The sequence below is a fragment of the Peromyscus leucopus genome, chromosome 1 (assembly GCF_004664715.2).
Source record: "Peromyscus leucopus breed LL Stock chromosome 1, UCI_PerLeu_2.1, whole genome shotgun sequence".
Classification (NCBI taxonomy): Eukaryota; Metazoa; Chordata; class Mammalia; order Rodentia; family Cricetidae; genus Peromyscus; species Peromyscus leucopus.
The window spans coordinates 98,301,371-98,319,166 of NC_051063.1; the positions used below are offsets into that span (position 1 = coordinate 98,301,371).

The window sequence follows — 17,796 nt, forward strand, 5'->3', positions numbered from 1 at the left end:
ACAAACAGAGAGTGTGGTGTCTGTGAAGAACAGAATATTATTTACCCAGAGAGGAATGGAATCCTGCTGTTTGCAGGAAAATGGAGTAAAATGAACCAAATCCAGAAAGAAAAATACCAACAGCACTCATATGCCATCTAGTGAAAGGAAAGTGGGAAGGGGAATATTAGGGGTGGAAAGGAAAAGGGAGGGTGAGTGGAGGGCCTGAGAAAATAATGGGGTGTATATGATAAAAGTATGTTGCATACATGTAGGGAAAAGGGTCATGAGACCCATTTTTTTTTATAATATGTGCTGATAGCAAAAATGATTTTTTCATTTTGATTTATTGTAATTGGAATCACAGCAGATTGAAATTATAGGTCAATACAGAGAATTTTTAAATCATAATTGTAACCAGTACATACAGATTTCACGTTTTCTTTATCAGAACAATAAATTTCTCATCAAACAATGTACATGGAGTTTTTAAAGTGTGTGTGTTTACATCGCTAATCTATTCCATTATCTCCTAGCTTTCATCTGTATTTGCTAAGAAACACACTGTTAGCTTTTCTACCTTATCTGTAAGTACGGATAGTGTGTGTCCTTTCTGACTGCTGCTTAACATTTTCTTTTCTTTTTGGTGTTCAATAGTTCTGGCCTGATATATATAGTGGTAGATTTCTTTTTATTAGCTGGTTTGTGACTTACTATACTTCCTGAATCTGAGCATTTAGGTCAGTTATTGATACACACACACACACACACACACACACACACACACACACACATTTATATATTACATTAAAGTGTCATAACCCGTGGAGGAAGAATGTGGAGCGAGCATAGGACAACTCAGAAAATTTTGCAGTGGTGAAAATGTTAATATTTAAGGCAATTGGACTGTGAAGTCATGTTTCCCATCTGTTCTTCTGTTCTAGCCTTGCCTCTGTATCTATTTTGTTAAATTAGGCATCATACTGGGCTTGCACATCCACAAAGCTGAACTATTGTAATTAGGAAACCAAATTCTCTGATTTTTTCTTTCTGCATGTCTTATCCTTTCTCAACAAATGGATTCTTCTTCCCTTTTTTTCTGTCTTGATAAAAGGGGCAACCATGCCATTGGCTGCTTATGACAATTGTGGGTGGAGTCTCTGCTCCCTTCTCCCTCAGTTGTCATAATCTAGCTCACCTAACTTTGTGAATTTTATGTAAAGATATATGTAGAAGCTGAACTGATTTCTAGTGCCACTTTTGTAAATGAGGCCACTATTACGTCAGTCTCCCCATTTCTGCTCTTCTCATTTTCAATATGTGCTATCCAGCTACCATTATTAGCTAGGTCACTGTCTTGGTCAAATGTTTCAAAGTTTACTTAATGTGTACAGGTTAAACTTTAAAATAATTAACATGATCAATTCAGTTTACTGTTCGTGCTGACCTCTGGCTATGTATCAACTGTTTTTTTTTTTTTTTGGTTTGTTTGTTTTTCTTCCTTTTTTTAAAAAACATCTGCTCCAATTCACAAAACTTCATCAAAAATAGGATTTTGGGACTGAAGAGATGGTTCAGTGGTTAAGAGCACTGGTTGCTCTTGCATAGGACCCACAAGGTGGCTCACAAGCATCTGTAACTCCAGTCGTAGGGATCTGATGCCCTCCTCTGGATGCCACAGGTACTGCATGCATGTGATACACAGACATGCATGCAGGGAAAACAACATATAAAACTTTCAGGGATTATATGAGCAAAAGATATCGAGACCATGATTGGAAAAAGCACAGGGACAAATAGCTAAACTAACGGAAACACATGAACTGTGAACCAATAGCTGAGGAGCCCCCATGGAACTGGACCAGGCCCTCTGGATAAGTGAGACAGTTGATTAGCTTGAACTGTTTAGGAGGCCCCCAGGCAGTGGGACCAGGACCTGTCTGTCCTTGGTGCATGAGCTGGCTTTTTGGAACCTAGGACCTATGCTGAGGCACTTTGCTCAGCCTTGGTGCAGGGAGGAGGGTACTGGACCTGCCTCAACTGAATCTACCAGGCTGGGCTGACTCCCCAGGGGAGACCTTACCTTGGAAGAGGTGGGAATGGGGGTGTAGATTGGTGGGGGAAAGCCTTGGGAGTGGAGGAAGGGAGGAGGGGAATCTTTGGCTGATATGTAAAATTAAATTAATTATAAAATAAAAATATTAAAAAAAAATTCAAAAACAGTTTCTCTTGCATTTCCACAGTGTAAGTTCTTCTTTACCTGCTACTTTTGTGGTTTTGTTCAGTGGAGTGATATATCCCTATTTCTTAACTCAGTTACAGGATTTAGCTTAAACACTATCACACAAAGGCCTGTAAAATATTCCTTTGTTTTTATGTGTTTGGCAATTACTCCTTCCCCATCTTGGCAATTTAAGAAACTTTTGATTTTAGTTGTTTTAGAGATGGGGTTTTATGTAGTCCAGGCCATGCTTGAATTTGGTATTTAGCTGAGGAGTACCCTGGACTTCTGATCTTTCCCCCTTCTCTTTAAGACTGCTTAAATTACTGATATCCATCACCATACTCCACGCAACTTCTAATTTGAAAGGTGTGGTGCCATTCATTTAAATGCCAGAGAGTCAGTCATGGCTCAAGATTTGTCTAAAATACCACTTTCATAGTAACTGTCTTAACAATTTTCTTTATTATTTATGAAGGTTAGAGCAATCTGATTGTATAAATTTCAAGTGCTTTAACAGCTTTTGGAGATCCCTGTAAGGTTAAAGGTGATCAATTTTTGTTTTATCTTTATAGTAACAAGTAAATATTGTTCAGTTTCTTAGAAATATTTTTTAAAAGCCAGGAGTGTCTTAGTTTTGGCTGCACATGGGTGCAGGTGACTGTGGATGCGAGAAGAGGGTACCGGTCAGGGCCTGTTGCCGGAGTTCTGAAAAGTTGTGAGCACTTTGCTGCAGTGTTGGGGGCTGACTTCTGGTCCTCTGCAAGAGCAGCAGGCACCTTTAACAGCTGAGCCATCTTTCCAGCTCCTGATGTCTTCTCTTAATGCTATTTGGGCAAGTTTATGTTTTCTTGCTCAAGACTTTTTATAAACTTGCTGTTTTTCTTTCTGCTTACTGATTATTTTTTAAAAAAAACGACTTAAGTTATCATTCCACTATATTGAAGAATTTGCCCATTTTTTAATTTCAGTTATCTCTTTTCCTTCATATATTGAGGCTTTCATATTAAGGGAATATGCATTAAATTGATTATGCCTGCTTCATGAAATTAACTACTTTATCAACCAAAAAATCATGCATGTTTGTCTTGGGAAATACTAATAAGTAGAGTGCATGGCTTATAGTAAGTGTATGCATGAGAAAAATAATTAAAATATGATCTTTAATATATTTTGTCCATTAATTCTATATGGAATATTATCTTATATTAATAAAAAAGTCAAACTACAAAAATGCTTATCTCATTACTATTTATATTTGATAAATATATTATTTGATGTATTTGATTCAAATATACTAAATAACCCAATTGAATTATAGACAATAAGAAACTATATGAATTAAATAATGACAGTTATACACATTATTATGCTTTATATTTTATAAACAGTAGATGTTTCCTATTCTTACATATAATTACAGAAGGATGAAAAATACTTTATGCTTAGAGTTTAGACCTTTCTTCATATTAATTATTCAACTCAAATGTTTCAATTCTGGGTGCAAATTACCACAGTTATTTCCATTTTTAGATGAGAAAACTTTTAGTGTAACAAATAGCTGCCTGCATATCCAAATCTTGGAACTCTAGCAATGATATTAAGTAATAAAATGTATAATAAAATTTACATGCATATAATAAAATAAAAATTACATATGATAAGGCCACAGTGGTCAGAGATTATTAAATTACATGCAATAGAATGAAATCATTGTTTGTCCCTGTGTAATAAAAATTTTGTGTTTTGTTTTTCTTCTTTTTGCAGTTTGTTAGTTTTTTCCTAAATTATGAGTGGTTTTTTTTTTTTTTACTATATAACATAAGTGGTCTCATTACTAATCTCTTGCTTCAGCATTCAAAAATTAAGACTAATAAGCCAGGCAGTGGTGGCACACGCCTTTAATCCCAGCACTCGGGAGGCAGAGCCAGGCGGATCTCTGTGAGTTCGAGGCCAGCCTGGGCTACCAAGTGAGTTCCAGGAAAGGCACAAAGCTACACAGAGAAACCCTGTCTCGAAAAACCAAAAAAAAAAAAAAAAAAAAAAAAAAAAAATTAAGACTAATAAATATTAAAGTAATTGTGGCAACATTAGTTTAAATAAGGCATGAGGTAGTTAACAAACATTAGAGGAAAAGAGGTATGGCATGGAGAATTATGTGCATATTACATGTGTGCATATTACATGTATTTATCCTGGAGATAGAGAGGACATAAAGGCAAGGTGGTGTTAGATCTTGGGACACCAGTGTTTATGTCAAGGAGGTGATACACTGAGTTGGAATCATTTTTTTATGTCAGCATTTACACCAATACAATGTTCTGTTGAGGAAAAGAGGTGAAGCAACTTCTTAATTAGAACAAAGTATTCTATTTAGGTCTCTTTTTAAAAATATTTATGTGTTTTTATGTGTATGAGTGTTTTGTCTGTTTGTTTGTATATGCATTGTGTACATGCCTTGCCCTCAGAGGGCATCAGATCCCCTGGAACTGGAGTTATAGGCAGTTGTAAGCCAACATGTGGGAGCTGACAACCAAATCTGGGTCCTCTGCAAGAGCAGCAAGTGCTCTTAACCACTGAGCCATTTTTCATGCTCTTCCATTTTAATTTCTAACCCCCAACTTCAGAGAGTTTCAGTTTTTTATATACATCCATTGTGAGTGTGTAATTTGCCTAGATTCATCACCCAGTTCCAAGGAATAAGAACATTGATGATGAATCTATTTCTCCATAGTGTTGGATGTAGAAGAGTACCTAAAAATGAATGACTTATTTAAAATAGTCCTCTATTAATTATACCCATTAATTATAACTTGACCTTGGAAAAGAATACTATGAAATGTTCATTTTTTTGTTATTCAGTCACATTTTTAGAGATAGTAATAATCCCTCTCTTTTTCTTTTGTCATGAAGACATTTACTATTCCCCCAAGTTATAAACACCAAGTAAAATGTAGGGAACAAAATCTTGTCAAGTTTTCAAAAGAGAAGATATTAGCAGAATATTCTTGAATATTTATTTAAGATTATTGAAACAAAATATTTATAATAAGTTCACGGATCTTAATAGCCTCAGAAAACAATTGATTGCTACCAACAAGGTGAAGAAGACAGAATGGTTGAGGAAGTGAACTTGTATTTAAAGGATGAAGGAAAATAACTAGGCCATTTTGAATCCTTCTCCATCTGGCCCTTATTGTCTAGTTTTATACTCTGCAGCCTTATCTTCTAGAACACTCATGTCTAGTATGGTGTTTTGTGGTCTCTTTACTTGAACATATATTTCCTCAGTATGTTCTAAATAACTATTTCACAGTATATTGACTTATAACACATTGTGATGGCTTTCAGGCTGTGTTCACCTGCACTCTGAGGGTAGGAGTCTTCTGGCTTATAATAACACAAATGAGCTTGACTGGTTTATGTGAACATTTCATGTAAATTCTCGTTTACAAGCATTGTTCCTCTCTTCACTTGAATGCTTACAGTCTTAAGGCGTGCAAGGAGTGTGATTATCTTTGTATAAATTTTCTAATTTATCCATGTGTGTATTACGTGAAAGATGCTCCAAAAGAAGTCTGATCAACATGGTTTGGTGTGAAGCTCTTTGTTTTTGAATTTTTTATAAATACAGCTGTATTTTTCCTAATGTGAAGTGTGTTTTAAATGTATGCTCTTTAAGTCTTTTTCAAATGTACTCTTGCCCACCCATTTCTCTTCCAATCTACCCTTATAAAATACTGTTTTTCAGTGACTCTGAACTAAATAATTTCTATATATTATATGGCACTGAAAAATAATAAAACTAATATTCAAACACTTGGGTTTTAGAATTGTTTCCCAGTTATATTTGTTTAAATATCTTTTGGTTTTACTTTCCTCAGCCATAAAATTAATTTGCTCTTCTCAGTGACTTTATTTGAACTCCTCAATATTGATTAACTTACTCATTTGTGATGGCCTTTTGTCTTTTCATGCTGACAATGCACCTAACTTTGAAATGCAAAGTCACTAAGCTCAACACAATAGTGTTCATAGAAAGACTTGTACTGGAGTCTGCAAAGGTCCAGGAAAGCCTTGCAAAGGACAATATCACAATAGATAGTATGGGAAAATTTGCAGCTGTTTTTAAACAAAGGTTTAAAGCCTGAAAATGAAATTGGGAGAACTGTAAACTAGGCTTATTCCACCTGGCCAAAATAGCCTGAGGAAAGAGTCAATGTGACTACTGAGGTTATGTAAATATGTATGTGGATTAGTAGTTGACCTTCCTTTGTTTGAGGTCCCAAACTGCCTACCTAAGGGGGAAGTAAAATAAAAGGAAAGAACAAAAGAATCATACAGTAGAAGAATAGGGATGCTTCTTCACACCTGGAACCAAACTAGTCTAAAGCCAAATAAAGGGCCAGGATGACTTTTGATGGTTTTGACTGTATTTTCTGGTATATGATCCCAAGCACACATTAGAAGGAGCTCCACACAGTTCACAGTGTAGGTCACTTTCATGCATATTCACAAAATAAATACCTTGAGGAAATTGGCAACAGAGTACTAAAAATACAGATTACACTGATGAGAAAACAAAGTTCACACAATGGGAAGGCAGAGAAGTACAGATGAATCTCAATGACCTCCTTGCTCTTTTGTCTCTACTGAGCTTTCTAACAGCCATTTAACAAGTGGGTGTCACTCCAGTGGACATTTAAAGAGGAGAGAGGGTATTTATCAGATATGGTTTCTGAGGGCCAGGGCCTTGTGGAAGGTCCGACTGAGAGCATTCTTCACCTCATTATTTCTCAGGCTATAGATGATTGGATTCAACATGGGAGTCACAACAGTGTAGGACAACGATAATAATTTCTTACTTTCAGGGGAATTGTTTGATTTAGGCCTAAAGTAAGTGAGGCTCGAAGACACATAGAAAAGAGAGACAACGAGGAGATGTGAGGAGCAGGTGGAGAAGGCTTTGTGTTTCCCTTTGGCTGATGGAATCTTGAGGATGGAAGCAGCAATGCGAGTGTAGGAACATAGGATCAGCAGGCAGGGTATCATGACGACCAGAATGGTGCCAACAATGGCATAGACCTCAAACTGAGCTGTGTCTGCACAGACCAGCCTCAGCACAGGTGGGCTGTCACAGAAGAAGTGGTTCACCTTGTTGGTGGCACAGAATGGAAAACTGAAGAGCCATGTGGTCTGCACAGTGGCTACAGGGAATCCTGGAAACCAGGAGGCAGCAGCCAGTTTGGCACGTGTCCCTTGGTTCATGATGACTGGGTAGTGCAAGGGACTGCAGATGGCTACATAGCGGTCATATGCCATGGTGGCCAGGAGGAAGCATTCAGCCACTCCAAAGAAGAAGAAGAAATACATCTGAATGGCACAGCCAAGGAAGGAGATGCTTGTGTCCTGGGCAATCAAGGTCCCCAACATTTTGGGCACAATAACCAGGTTGAAGCCAATCTCTAAAATAGACAAGTTCCTGAGGAAGAAGTACATTGGGCTTTGCAGCATGGGATCAGCCAAGGTTACCAGAATGATGAGGCTGTTTCCCAGCAGAGTGATCAGGTAGATGGCTAGAAATGCCAGGAAGAGCAAGGTCTGTATTTCAGTAGGCAGGGAAGAGAAGCTGATGAGGACAAACTCAGTTACTCTTGACCAGTTTCCTGCATCCATGAGCATGGACATAAATACCACATGCGCTCATAGACATAGATTCTTGATTGTACAAATCAGATTCTGGATTTGTTTTTCAGACTCCTGATAATTGTCAGGGAAAGAGCTAAAATTAGATCTGTTGAAAGAAAAAAAGGACCTTGTGCTGCCTAAAAACAAAGACAAGGATATAGACCAAACACCAGAACTCTGATACTGGTAATCATTTCCTTTATTTTATTCTTTTGAAAAATTATTCACTTTATAAAACAAATTTATAAATTTTATGAAACTGCTGGTGGGAATTCAAGCTTGTACAACCACTTTGGAAATCAGTATGGTGCTTTCTCAGAAAATTGGGAATAAATTTCCCCCAAGATCCAGCTATACCATTCTTGATCATATTCACAAGGAATGCTCAATCATAGCACAAGGGCACTTGCTCAGCTATGTTCATATCAGCATTTTTGTAATAGCCAGAACCTGGAAACAACCTAGATGCCCTTCAACTGAAGAATGGATAAATAAAATGTGGTACATATACACAATGGAATACTATTGAGCAGAGATCAGCGATGACACCATAAGGTTTGCAGGCAAATGGATGGATCTAGAAAAAATCATCCTGAGTGAGGTAACCCAGACTCAGAAAGACAAACATGGTATGTACTCAGTCATAGGAGGATACTAGATGTAAAACAGATGACTAGACTGCTACTCACAACTCCAGGGAGGCTACCTAGAAAACAGGACCCCGAGAAAGACCCAGGGATTGTCCAATGACAGAGAAATGGCTGAGATCTACATGAACAATCTGGACATGAGTGGGGGTAATGAAGGGCAAGGGTTGAGGGAAAGAGAGCTTAGGGGAGCAGGAGATCTCAGCTGGATCAAGAACAGAGAGGGAGAACAAGGAATAAAAGACCATGATAAATGAAGACCACATGAGAATAGGAAGAAGCAAAGTGCTAGAGAGGTTCACAGAAATCCACAAAGATACCCCCACAACAGACTGCTGGCAATGGTTGAGAGACAGCCCGAACTGACCTACTTTGGTGATAGGATGGCCAAACACCCTAATTGTTGTGCTAGAAACCCCATCCAATGACTGAGGGAACCGGATGCAGAGATCCATGGCTAGGCCCCAGGTGGAGCTCCAGGAGTGCAATTGTTGTTGAGACTAAGGTTGGAAAAAGCACAGGGACAAATAGCCAAACTAGTAGAAACACATGAACTATGAGCCAATAGCTGAGGAGCCCCCAACTGGATCAGGCCCTCTGGATAAGTGAGACAGTTGATTAGCTTGATCTGTTTGGGAGGCCTCCAGGCAGTGGGACTGGGTCCTGTACTCAGTGCATGAGTTGGCTGTTTGAAACCTGTGGCTTATACAGGGACACTTGGCTCAGCCTGGGAGGAGGGGACTGGACCTACCTGGACTGAATCTACCAGGTTGAACTCAATCCTCAGGGGAGTCTGTATCAAGGTGATAATAGAAAAATAAATAAATAAAAATAAATAAAAAAAATTAAATAAAAAATACCTCAAAAAATTGAGCATTTTTCTGCCGTCCCATGCTTCCTTTACACTTAAAATACTTTAGTAACTAGGCTCAATGAAAAGTATCCTGAGGCAAAGAAGTAGAATCAAGTGAAAAAGCAGTATAAAATTTCTGTTTATACATTATATATATTTCCCTTAATCAATGTGTCACTGTTTCAATCTTCATCTAGTAACAAAATTAATAGGTATTTTTATGAGTGCCTCAGAGACTATGCCTCCAGAACACTTTGACAAAGTATACAGTTTATTAGATTTTGTTTTGATTCATAGCAGGAAAAGGAGGAAGGTATGTCTAAAAACTAATTTAGTGGGTAAGATTAATGAAACCCCTTCATTGTAGGAACTGCAGGCTACCTCAGCTCACAAAATTGTAATTCTTTTTTTACCTACTCAGTTAATGGGTGTCAATCCTAAGATCTTTATCTTCAGTCTATCAGAGCCAAAACTGACAGTTGTTTCTCATTAGTTGCATAATCCATTGTGTCTCAAAATTAAGATCCTGAGAATAATAAAATATAAGGAGTGGAAAATTAATGTGTGTAATGGGTTTCAAATAATTTAAAATAGACAATCCCCAAGTACCCCAACAAATAAGCAATCCCTTCAATAACATGTTCCTAAATTTTTCTGTTAAACTTCTGAGGAACATTACCACAAAATTTCAAAAGCAGACATTCATCAATAGTTCATCAACTACATGAAGAGGTAGATTCTAAGTGATATGAAAATTTCAATATTTATTCAGTCCTTATAGAATAACTGGTGTAATGATGTGTGAGGGCCCATTGAAGTCTAGAGTCTAATGAAAGAGATATTTAAGTAATTATAAATAGGTATAAAATAACTGATAGAGATGAATATGATATAAATATGGCACATATGTGGAATAAAAAAATTAATGAAATATAAATGGAGAACACAGTACCTTGGAGGGCACATCTGAAGAATAAGAACACCTAACAAAATCAGTTAATGCTTTTTAGGAAATGAAAAAATAAAGTTGGCTAAAACATAAGCATGAAAAGCCTTTATGCAATTATGAAAATATTATAGCAAAAACAAATTCCAAAAGTAGAAACGAGAAGTACAGACAAGCTTCAGATACAAGAATTTATATACAAGAATAGCAAGTATAAGGAGAATGCAATAAAGCCCAGCTAAACCTTCAACTTTTAGCATACAATTATATCTGATATGGAAAATTATGTAAATACTGAAATTGAGATGTAGATAATTGTGAAGAAAACACATTCAGATTTCATTTTAGAATGTTGATATCTAAGCAGGATACTATAGCAACATTTACAAAGAGAAAGATGACTCAGCCTCACCCCTAAGAAATTAAGTGTTTTTGAACACTTAACAGTAAAAATTGAATGAAAATTAAAAATCAAAAAGATATCTAGACTATGTGATAAATTTCCAAAGAGTAGAAAAACATGCAAAAGGACATACATTAAAACAAACGTGAAGACTAAGGGAATATATTAGAAGACTCAGAAATCAATTCATACTCACATAGTGAACTGATATTTGATGATGTGTCATGGGTGGACAATGGATAGTCTTCAATAATGGAAAGTATTGTACTCAATTACATTTAAAGTTAAGGGAAAAGCATTATAGGTCAAATGCCAAATATGTTTTAAATTATATACTAAAGACATTTTGAACTAGGTTTATTCTATAATTTTAGATTAAATTTGGAGAATTTTGTTTTCTAGAATTTGCTTCTTCACATCTTTTATGATATTGTAACATCAATTAATGAATGAAAATAACAGATATAGCAACATTTGACATAAATTGTTTTACTATAGTCTTCTGTGCAACCATTTAGAACTGTGCTACAAATGAAGATTTAACAGCATTAGAAGATATTCCATATGTTTAGTTCAGTGGATGCTACAAATATTATTCTTACTTAAGGCAAATGTTATTTTTAAAATACAACATTATATCTATGAATGTTGAAATTGCTAATGTATTTATTTCACTATTTTTCTTAATAAAGTGATTGTATTTTATTCTTTATTCCATAATTTCTACACTGTTCACCTTGATGTATTTTTATATCTAGATTAACATGAAAATAAGAATAAATATACACGCAATATTTAAAAGATAAATGACAAAGTTGAAACCACATTTGTGGCAATTCAACAAATAATACAGTATATTTGTATAACCAGTTTACCAAGAGATCACATAAATCAGTGGGTGGCTTCTATTGCTCTTATTTTATTATTACAGATTGAATAATATACATGTATAATTTTATTACTATATTACATTTACCAATTAAATAATGACAGAATGGAAACTTAGAGCCATTATATGAACTTACATGACTGGTAAGGATGGATCACACACAGGATATGAACGAAGACATTATAGATTTTGTGTTCTTAAGGGAATATACGGGTAGTATTTAGAGAAATTAAAAATGTATTTTGTAAAGGGAAAAATTCAGTATGAGTGTAATTGAGAAGATAAATAAAGACAAGAACTTAACTTTGGGCAGTAAACTAGTTTGGGGACTTACATTGCATGCTGAGAACATGTTTTATTCTAAAGATTAAGGGAGGCATAAAGATTTTGAGCATAATAATGACAGATTACATCAAATGAATTTACAGTGAACTCTGGATACATCAAGAAGGATTGAATAAAATGAGATGTGTATGTGTATGTGTGTGTGTGTATGTGTGTGTGTGTTTCTTCACCATTACTGCATGCAGAGAGACCAATAAAGAGGCTCTATGACTGATCCATGCCCAAGTTTCATCTCCATAGGAGTGGTGTGTTAAAAGCCTGAGAACAGATGGGATGTCTAAAGGATATATACAGAGAGGAGGGAAGAAGAAGGCCAATGTCTTCCTGGACAAGTAGAGTTTAATGGACTTATGAAACAAAGATACTGCACTTGAGCATTTGATTTCCCCAAGAGTCTCTCTCCACTGAGAGCTGTGTGTGGTAAGCCTGGGATTACTCATCTCTGTTGTCCCATCCTCTCACTAAGCCCCTGGTCCCTCCAGACCTGTACTCAGAACCACAGTCTCTGAGACCTGCAAGGGACTCTGGAGACTCAACAGTAAAAGCCCAGTGGCTTCTGCAAAGAGAAGTCCACTCTTTTCACTCCACTGTGGTGTTCTTGGACTGAACTATTGGTCTTCAGTCTAAATGATGTACTAATGGACAGTTACTGTACATGTTCTCATTAAAGAGTTGTTAATGAGCCTGACAGAAAGTGCACAGATGATCAATGATCCTAGTGGCCTACACTGGGGACCTGGAGGGAAACTTAGGTGAATATACAACATCAGATCTGGGAGAGGGCAATGACCCAGGCAGCCAAGCCATAACTCCTTATAAGCTTACCTTGGCAAGGGGTCTCTTCAAGAACACGTCCTCCTTGGCCTACAGATTTTTATGGGAATGACTGTTCTCCAGAAAATCAGTGAATTGCCTCCAGGCTGTCAGCTCTGCTTAATGCCTACTCTTCTAATCTACTGTGATGAAGAACTTAATATTCTGAAATGAAGAGGTACCTTTGTGCTGCTTTGAATATTTAGCACATGGAGAATGGTCTCAATCATCTGACTAGTCTGTATTCTACTGTATGAACCCCTTTGTTAAAAATTCATCACATTTCTACAACAGTGAATCTTGTTGTGTATGGCTGATTGTTATCCTCATGCTTAATATTTTAAATACACATATCACATACCATATTGTTTAAAGTGTGTTGTATACACTACTCTTCTTCCTTATCTTTTTCTTCTGGATTTCTCTTTTGTCTTCTTATTTTAGTAATGATCACCATACTGTCACCACCATCCTAATAAAGAAATACAAATGGTTAATAAATATTTGAAATAGTGTTTAACATGTTCAACTATCTAAGAAACACAATTTAAAACATTTTTGAGATTTCATCTCACCCAAATCAGAATGATTATGTTCAGGAGAACAACTGACACCAAATTCTGATGAGGATGTGGGGCAAGAGGAGCCTTGTACACTGCTGCATGTGTATAAACTGGTGGGACCACCATGGGAATCAGTATTGAGGTTTGGCAAAACCTACACGTACAATTGCCATATGACACAGCCATACCACTCCTGGTTATAGACATGTGGACAGCAAGTCAACAAGCCTCAGAGATACTTGTACATCCATGATCACTGCTGTCTCATTCACAACACTTTGGAAATGGACCAGCCTAGATGGTTACACATACTGGAATTTCATACAGTAGTGAAGAAACATGAAGTCATGACAGTAACGGGAAAATCAGTGGAGCTAGAAATCATTGTTAAGTCAGACTCTGAAGAACAAATATCTCATATTTTACCTAATATGTGGGATTTAGATTTGAATGTGTGTGTGTGTGTGTGTGTGTGTGTGTGTGTGTGTGTGTGTGTGTGTGTGTGTGTGTGTGTGTGTGTATGCAGAAACTAGAATGGGAACCATGTGAAGGGAGGAAGAGAACTTAATGGAAAGAAGAAAATGCAGTATATTGACATGAAGTGGCTGAGTGGTACTATTTATTGGAAGCAAGGGATTCAGAAAGAGGAGAACAGGGGTGAGGGAGTGCCCTGGAGGAGGGAGAGGAATTAAAACAAAGTATAATGAGGCATATTCGTGAAAATCCCATAATGGGGCTGGAGAAATGACTTAGTGGTGAAGGGCAGTTACTGTTTTTGCTAAGGATCCAGATTCAGTTCTACATGGTAGCTTACAATCACTTATAATTCCAGTTCTAAGAGACCTGAAGTTTTTATTTTTTACACATAAAATAAATGAATTTTTTTTTTTGTTCTTTGAGACAAGGTTTCTCTGTGTAACGTTCCTGGCTGTCTGTCCTGGAACTTACTTTGAGACCAGACTGGCCTTGAACTCACAGAGATCCATTTGCCTCTGCCTCCCAAGTGCTGGGATTAAAGGCGTGCACCACCACCACCACCTGGCTTCTGTCACACTTCTTCTTCTTTTTTTTTTTTTTTTTAAAATTATTTATGTTAAAAAAGATAATTTTCCTTTTACATATCAATCCCAGTTCCCCCTCCCTTCCCTTCTCCCCTTTGCACCTCCCCCAATTCCACCTCCCCATCCACTCCTCAGAGAGGGTAAAATGCTTACCTTGGGGAGTCAACAAAGTCTGGCATACTAAGTTGAAGCAGGAACAAGACCTGCCCTCGTGTCAAGGCTGAGCAAGGTATCCCACCATAGGGAATGTGTTCCAGAAAGCCATATCATGCATCCAGGGGAAGTCCTGATCCCACTGCTAGGGGCTCCCCAAACAGATCTTGCCACACAGTTGTCACCTACATTCAGAGGGCATAGTTCAGTCCTCTGCATGTTCCCCAGCTGATAGGCCAGAATCCATGAGCTCCCACCAGCTTGGGTAAGCTTTCTCTGTGGTTTTCCCTATCATCATCTTGACCTCACTTGCTCCTGTGGTCTCTTTTCCCTCTCTTCAATTGAAGTAGAATTCCACAAAGAGACACCAACTAAGATTCCTAGCAGTAATGGAGAGGGTGCCTTAACTTATCTTCCCTTATAATTTGATTAGTGACTACCCTAATTGTAATCATAGAACCTACAACCAGTAACTGATGGAAGCAGATGTCGTGATCTACAAAGAAGCACTGGGCTGAACTCCTGGACTTCTGTCAAACTACTTAAGTGTTCTTTAGAGCACTTAAAGCTCACAACAATGCAGTGTAATAGATGCTGTAATTTTTCTTTTCTGCAGATAACACTAAAGCTAACCACCGTGTAGTTTGTTCAGAGTCATACAAGATACTCAGGGGTGCACACAGAAGTATGGCCCAGATATCTGACTACAGAGTTCATGCTCTTATGATAGCATATGTCATGATGTTTCAGGTTTGTGTAACATTGTTTTGAAAGAATCACACCATTCCCACTGTCTCTTTCTGTCCCCTACTTGGGGATAGAGATGTGAACTCTCAGTTGTTCATTCTGGAATGTACTTGCTCTATCATTATGGACTCTAACCATCTGAATTCATTTTGTTACAGCATTAGAACAGTAACTAAGAGACAAATATTCAAAAGATAGATAGTAAATAAATATATGAAGAAGTTACTTTTTCTAGGTGAGGAAGTGGAAACCATTTTCTTTTAAGCTTTTTGAATTTCTCTATTAAGTGAAATGTAAGTAAATATGATTGAGCTAGTAGTGGATAAGAATGTGAACTCAAAATTATTTCTCCCGCTAACTTTGTGATCTCTTACTTTGATTATCATTACAGCAATAGATTTTCATTTACGTTGCAGTATTAGTTTATACATGCTGTAATTATGGGTATTCAATTAGATAATACAACCATGAATGCCTTATATGTGTACTCTGCATATTGCCACTGTTTTATGAACTTATTCTTACATTGACTGAACAAAAGTTTGATAAGTGTTCTAGTTTCATTAGAAAAGTTTCATTTCCTTGACAAAAAGCAAATTAGAGGAGAAAGGCAATATTTTAGTTCACAGTTTCAAATTATAGTCCATCAGAAAGTCAAGGCAGGAAAGCAGCTGGACACATAGTATCTACAGTCAAGATCAGAAATAAACATATGCATGTTTACTGTGTGGCTTTCTTTCTCCGTTCTTATACAGTCCAGGACCCCAAACCAGGGAATGGTACCACCATAGTGGGCTGGGTCTTCTCACTTCAATTAACCAATTTAGAAGAAAACTCCCTGGAAGTATGCCCACAGGCAATTGATCTAGGAAACCTATCATTGGGATTTTTCATTACAGGTTATTGTCGGTTATTACAAGTTGACAGTTAAAACTATCGTAATTAGTTAACTTGTTATGAAATTACTCATAAACACACCTACCTCATTGTCTATTCCATTTAATTGTTCACTGATTTTTATTAACTATTTTCTCTTTATTTCTCATATAGGTATAATTCCCCATTCTTTCCCATTCTATGAGGCTGGTTTTTGTCATTTTTCACTTAGGCTATTGCTGTAGCTGCCTATATTATTTCTAGTTTTTCCTCTCTGTTTTGTTTTTCAGGTTTTTCAACACATAAAGAATAAAAAAATAACCTCTTATTACAAAATCATCCCCTTTAAAACATTGTTTCAGTTTACTTTTGTGGCCCCATTTCCAATTTTTCCATATTTACAGTTCTGGACTATAGCCACAATAACTTATCTAAATCTTTATTCAGTCAGACTTTGCCCCTGTGTTTCAAGATAGAGATATGTTGCCTGGCAAGAAAATTTAAATGCTTACTAGAGGAGGCACTATAGAATCAACAGTGCGATTAGTGCTCTGGTGTAGGTGTCTAGACTTTAGTAGGTGCACTTTCAACCTGGGCTCTAAACTTAGCTTATTGTTACTTAATATCAATTAGAAAATATTACCTAACTTTCATTTTTGAACACAAAGGATATACATACATACCTATAGTAAATAACAAATTCAAAATAGTTAAGTAAATAAAATGTGAATTTATTACAGTAATAGAAGCTCAGAGTCACTAGGAGATAAAACAGTAACATACCTTATTTCATAGAGATGAAGTTGTTTATGTCACTTTTGGTGTTTGTTTCTGCATCCTGTTTCTGTAGGGATAGATTTGGTAGCCTTTGAACCATACATTAAGTAATTTGATTACCTATTTGCATGCTTTCTATAGAGACTATAATATGCATTCTTGATATGTTACAATCTACCTTGAAGTAATGCAATAATTTTCATATGTAAGTAATATCCTTACAAAAAATAAGCACTAACTCAAAAATTCAACTAATGGATATTCTGTAAACATCATTGTGCATTATTATTTTTGCCTCAAAATTTTTGTGCACTTTTACTAAATCCATCCATAGCTAGAAACATTGATTATTATACAAAAAAGTAGGACTCTGAAATATAGAATAAAGAAAACTGTCTTATGAGGGACTTTGTGAACCAATGAATAAAACATTACATTCCCTGGATTTTCTGTGGATTTATGTATTTCAAATCTGCTGTTAAAAAAGACAGAAATTTGGAAATGATAACATGTACAGTCAGAAAGCCTTAACAAAGTACACTTTTTCTAGTCAACAACCAACAAAGGGGCAATGTAGTACAACACAAGTTAGATAATAACCATTCTACACTAGCCAAGAACAACAGAGAGATGACAACTTTATCCCCATTCTTGCCAGCAAAGGCTTGGTGGGAAGTCCAGACTTCTCTCTTAACTGTATTTAGTCAGAACTGTCAACATCCCTGGAAAGTAATGAGATTCCCTGAACAATTTCACTTGGTGTCCTTGGAGATGTGGAGAGCTCTGATTTTCACCCCCATCCAACATTAAGGAGGTACCCTCTCTTCTCTTTCAG

The 17,796-nt window shown here is 36.6% G+C and overlaps 1 protein-coding gene across 1 annotated transcript; it reads right to left on the reverse strand.

Annotated features, from left to right (window-relative positions):
• Positions 1-6,925: 6,925 nt before the first annotated feature.
• Positions 6,926-7,891, reverse strand: LOC114710268 (olfactory receptor 10A5-like). Its single transcript, XM_028894372.1, has one exon. It carries the CDS (start codon positions 7,886-7,888, stop codon positions 6,926-6,928), a length of 963 nt encoding a protein of 320 aa, XP_028750205.1. The 5' UTR covers positions 7,889-7,891.
• Between the last annotated feature and the right edge of the window lie 9,905 nt (positions 7,892-17,796).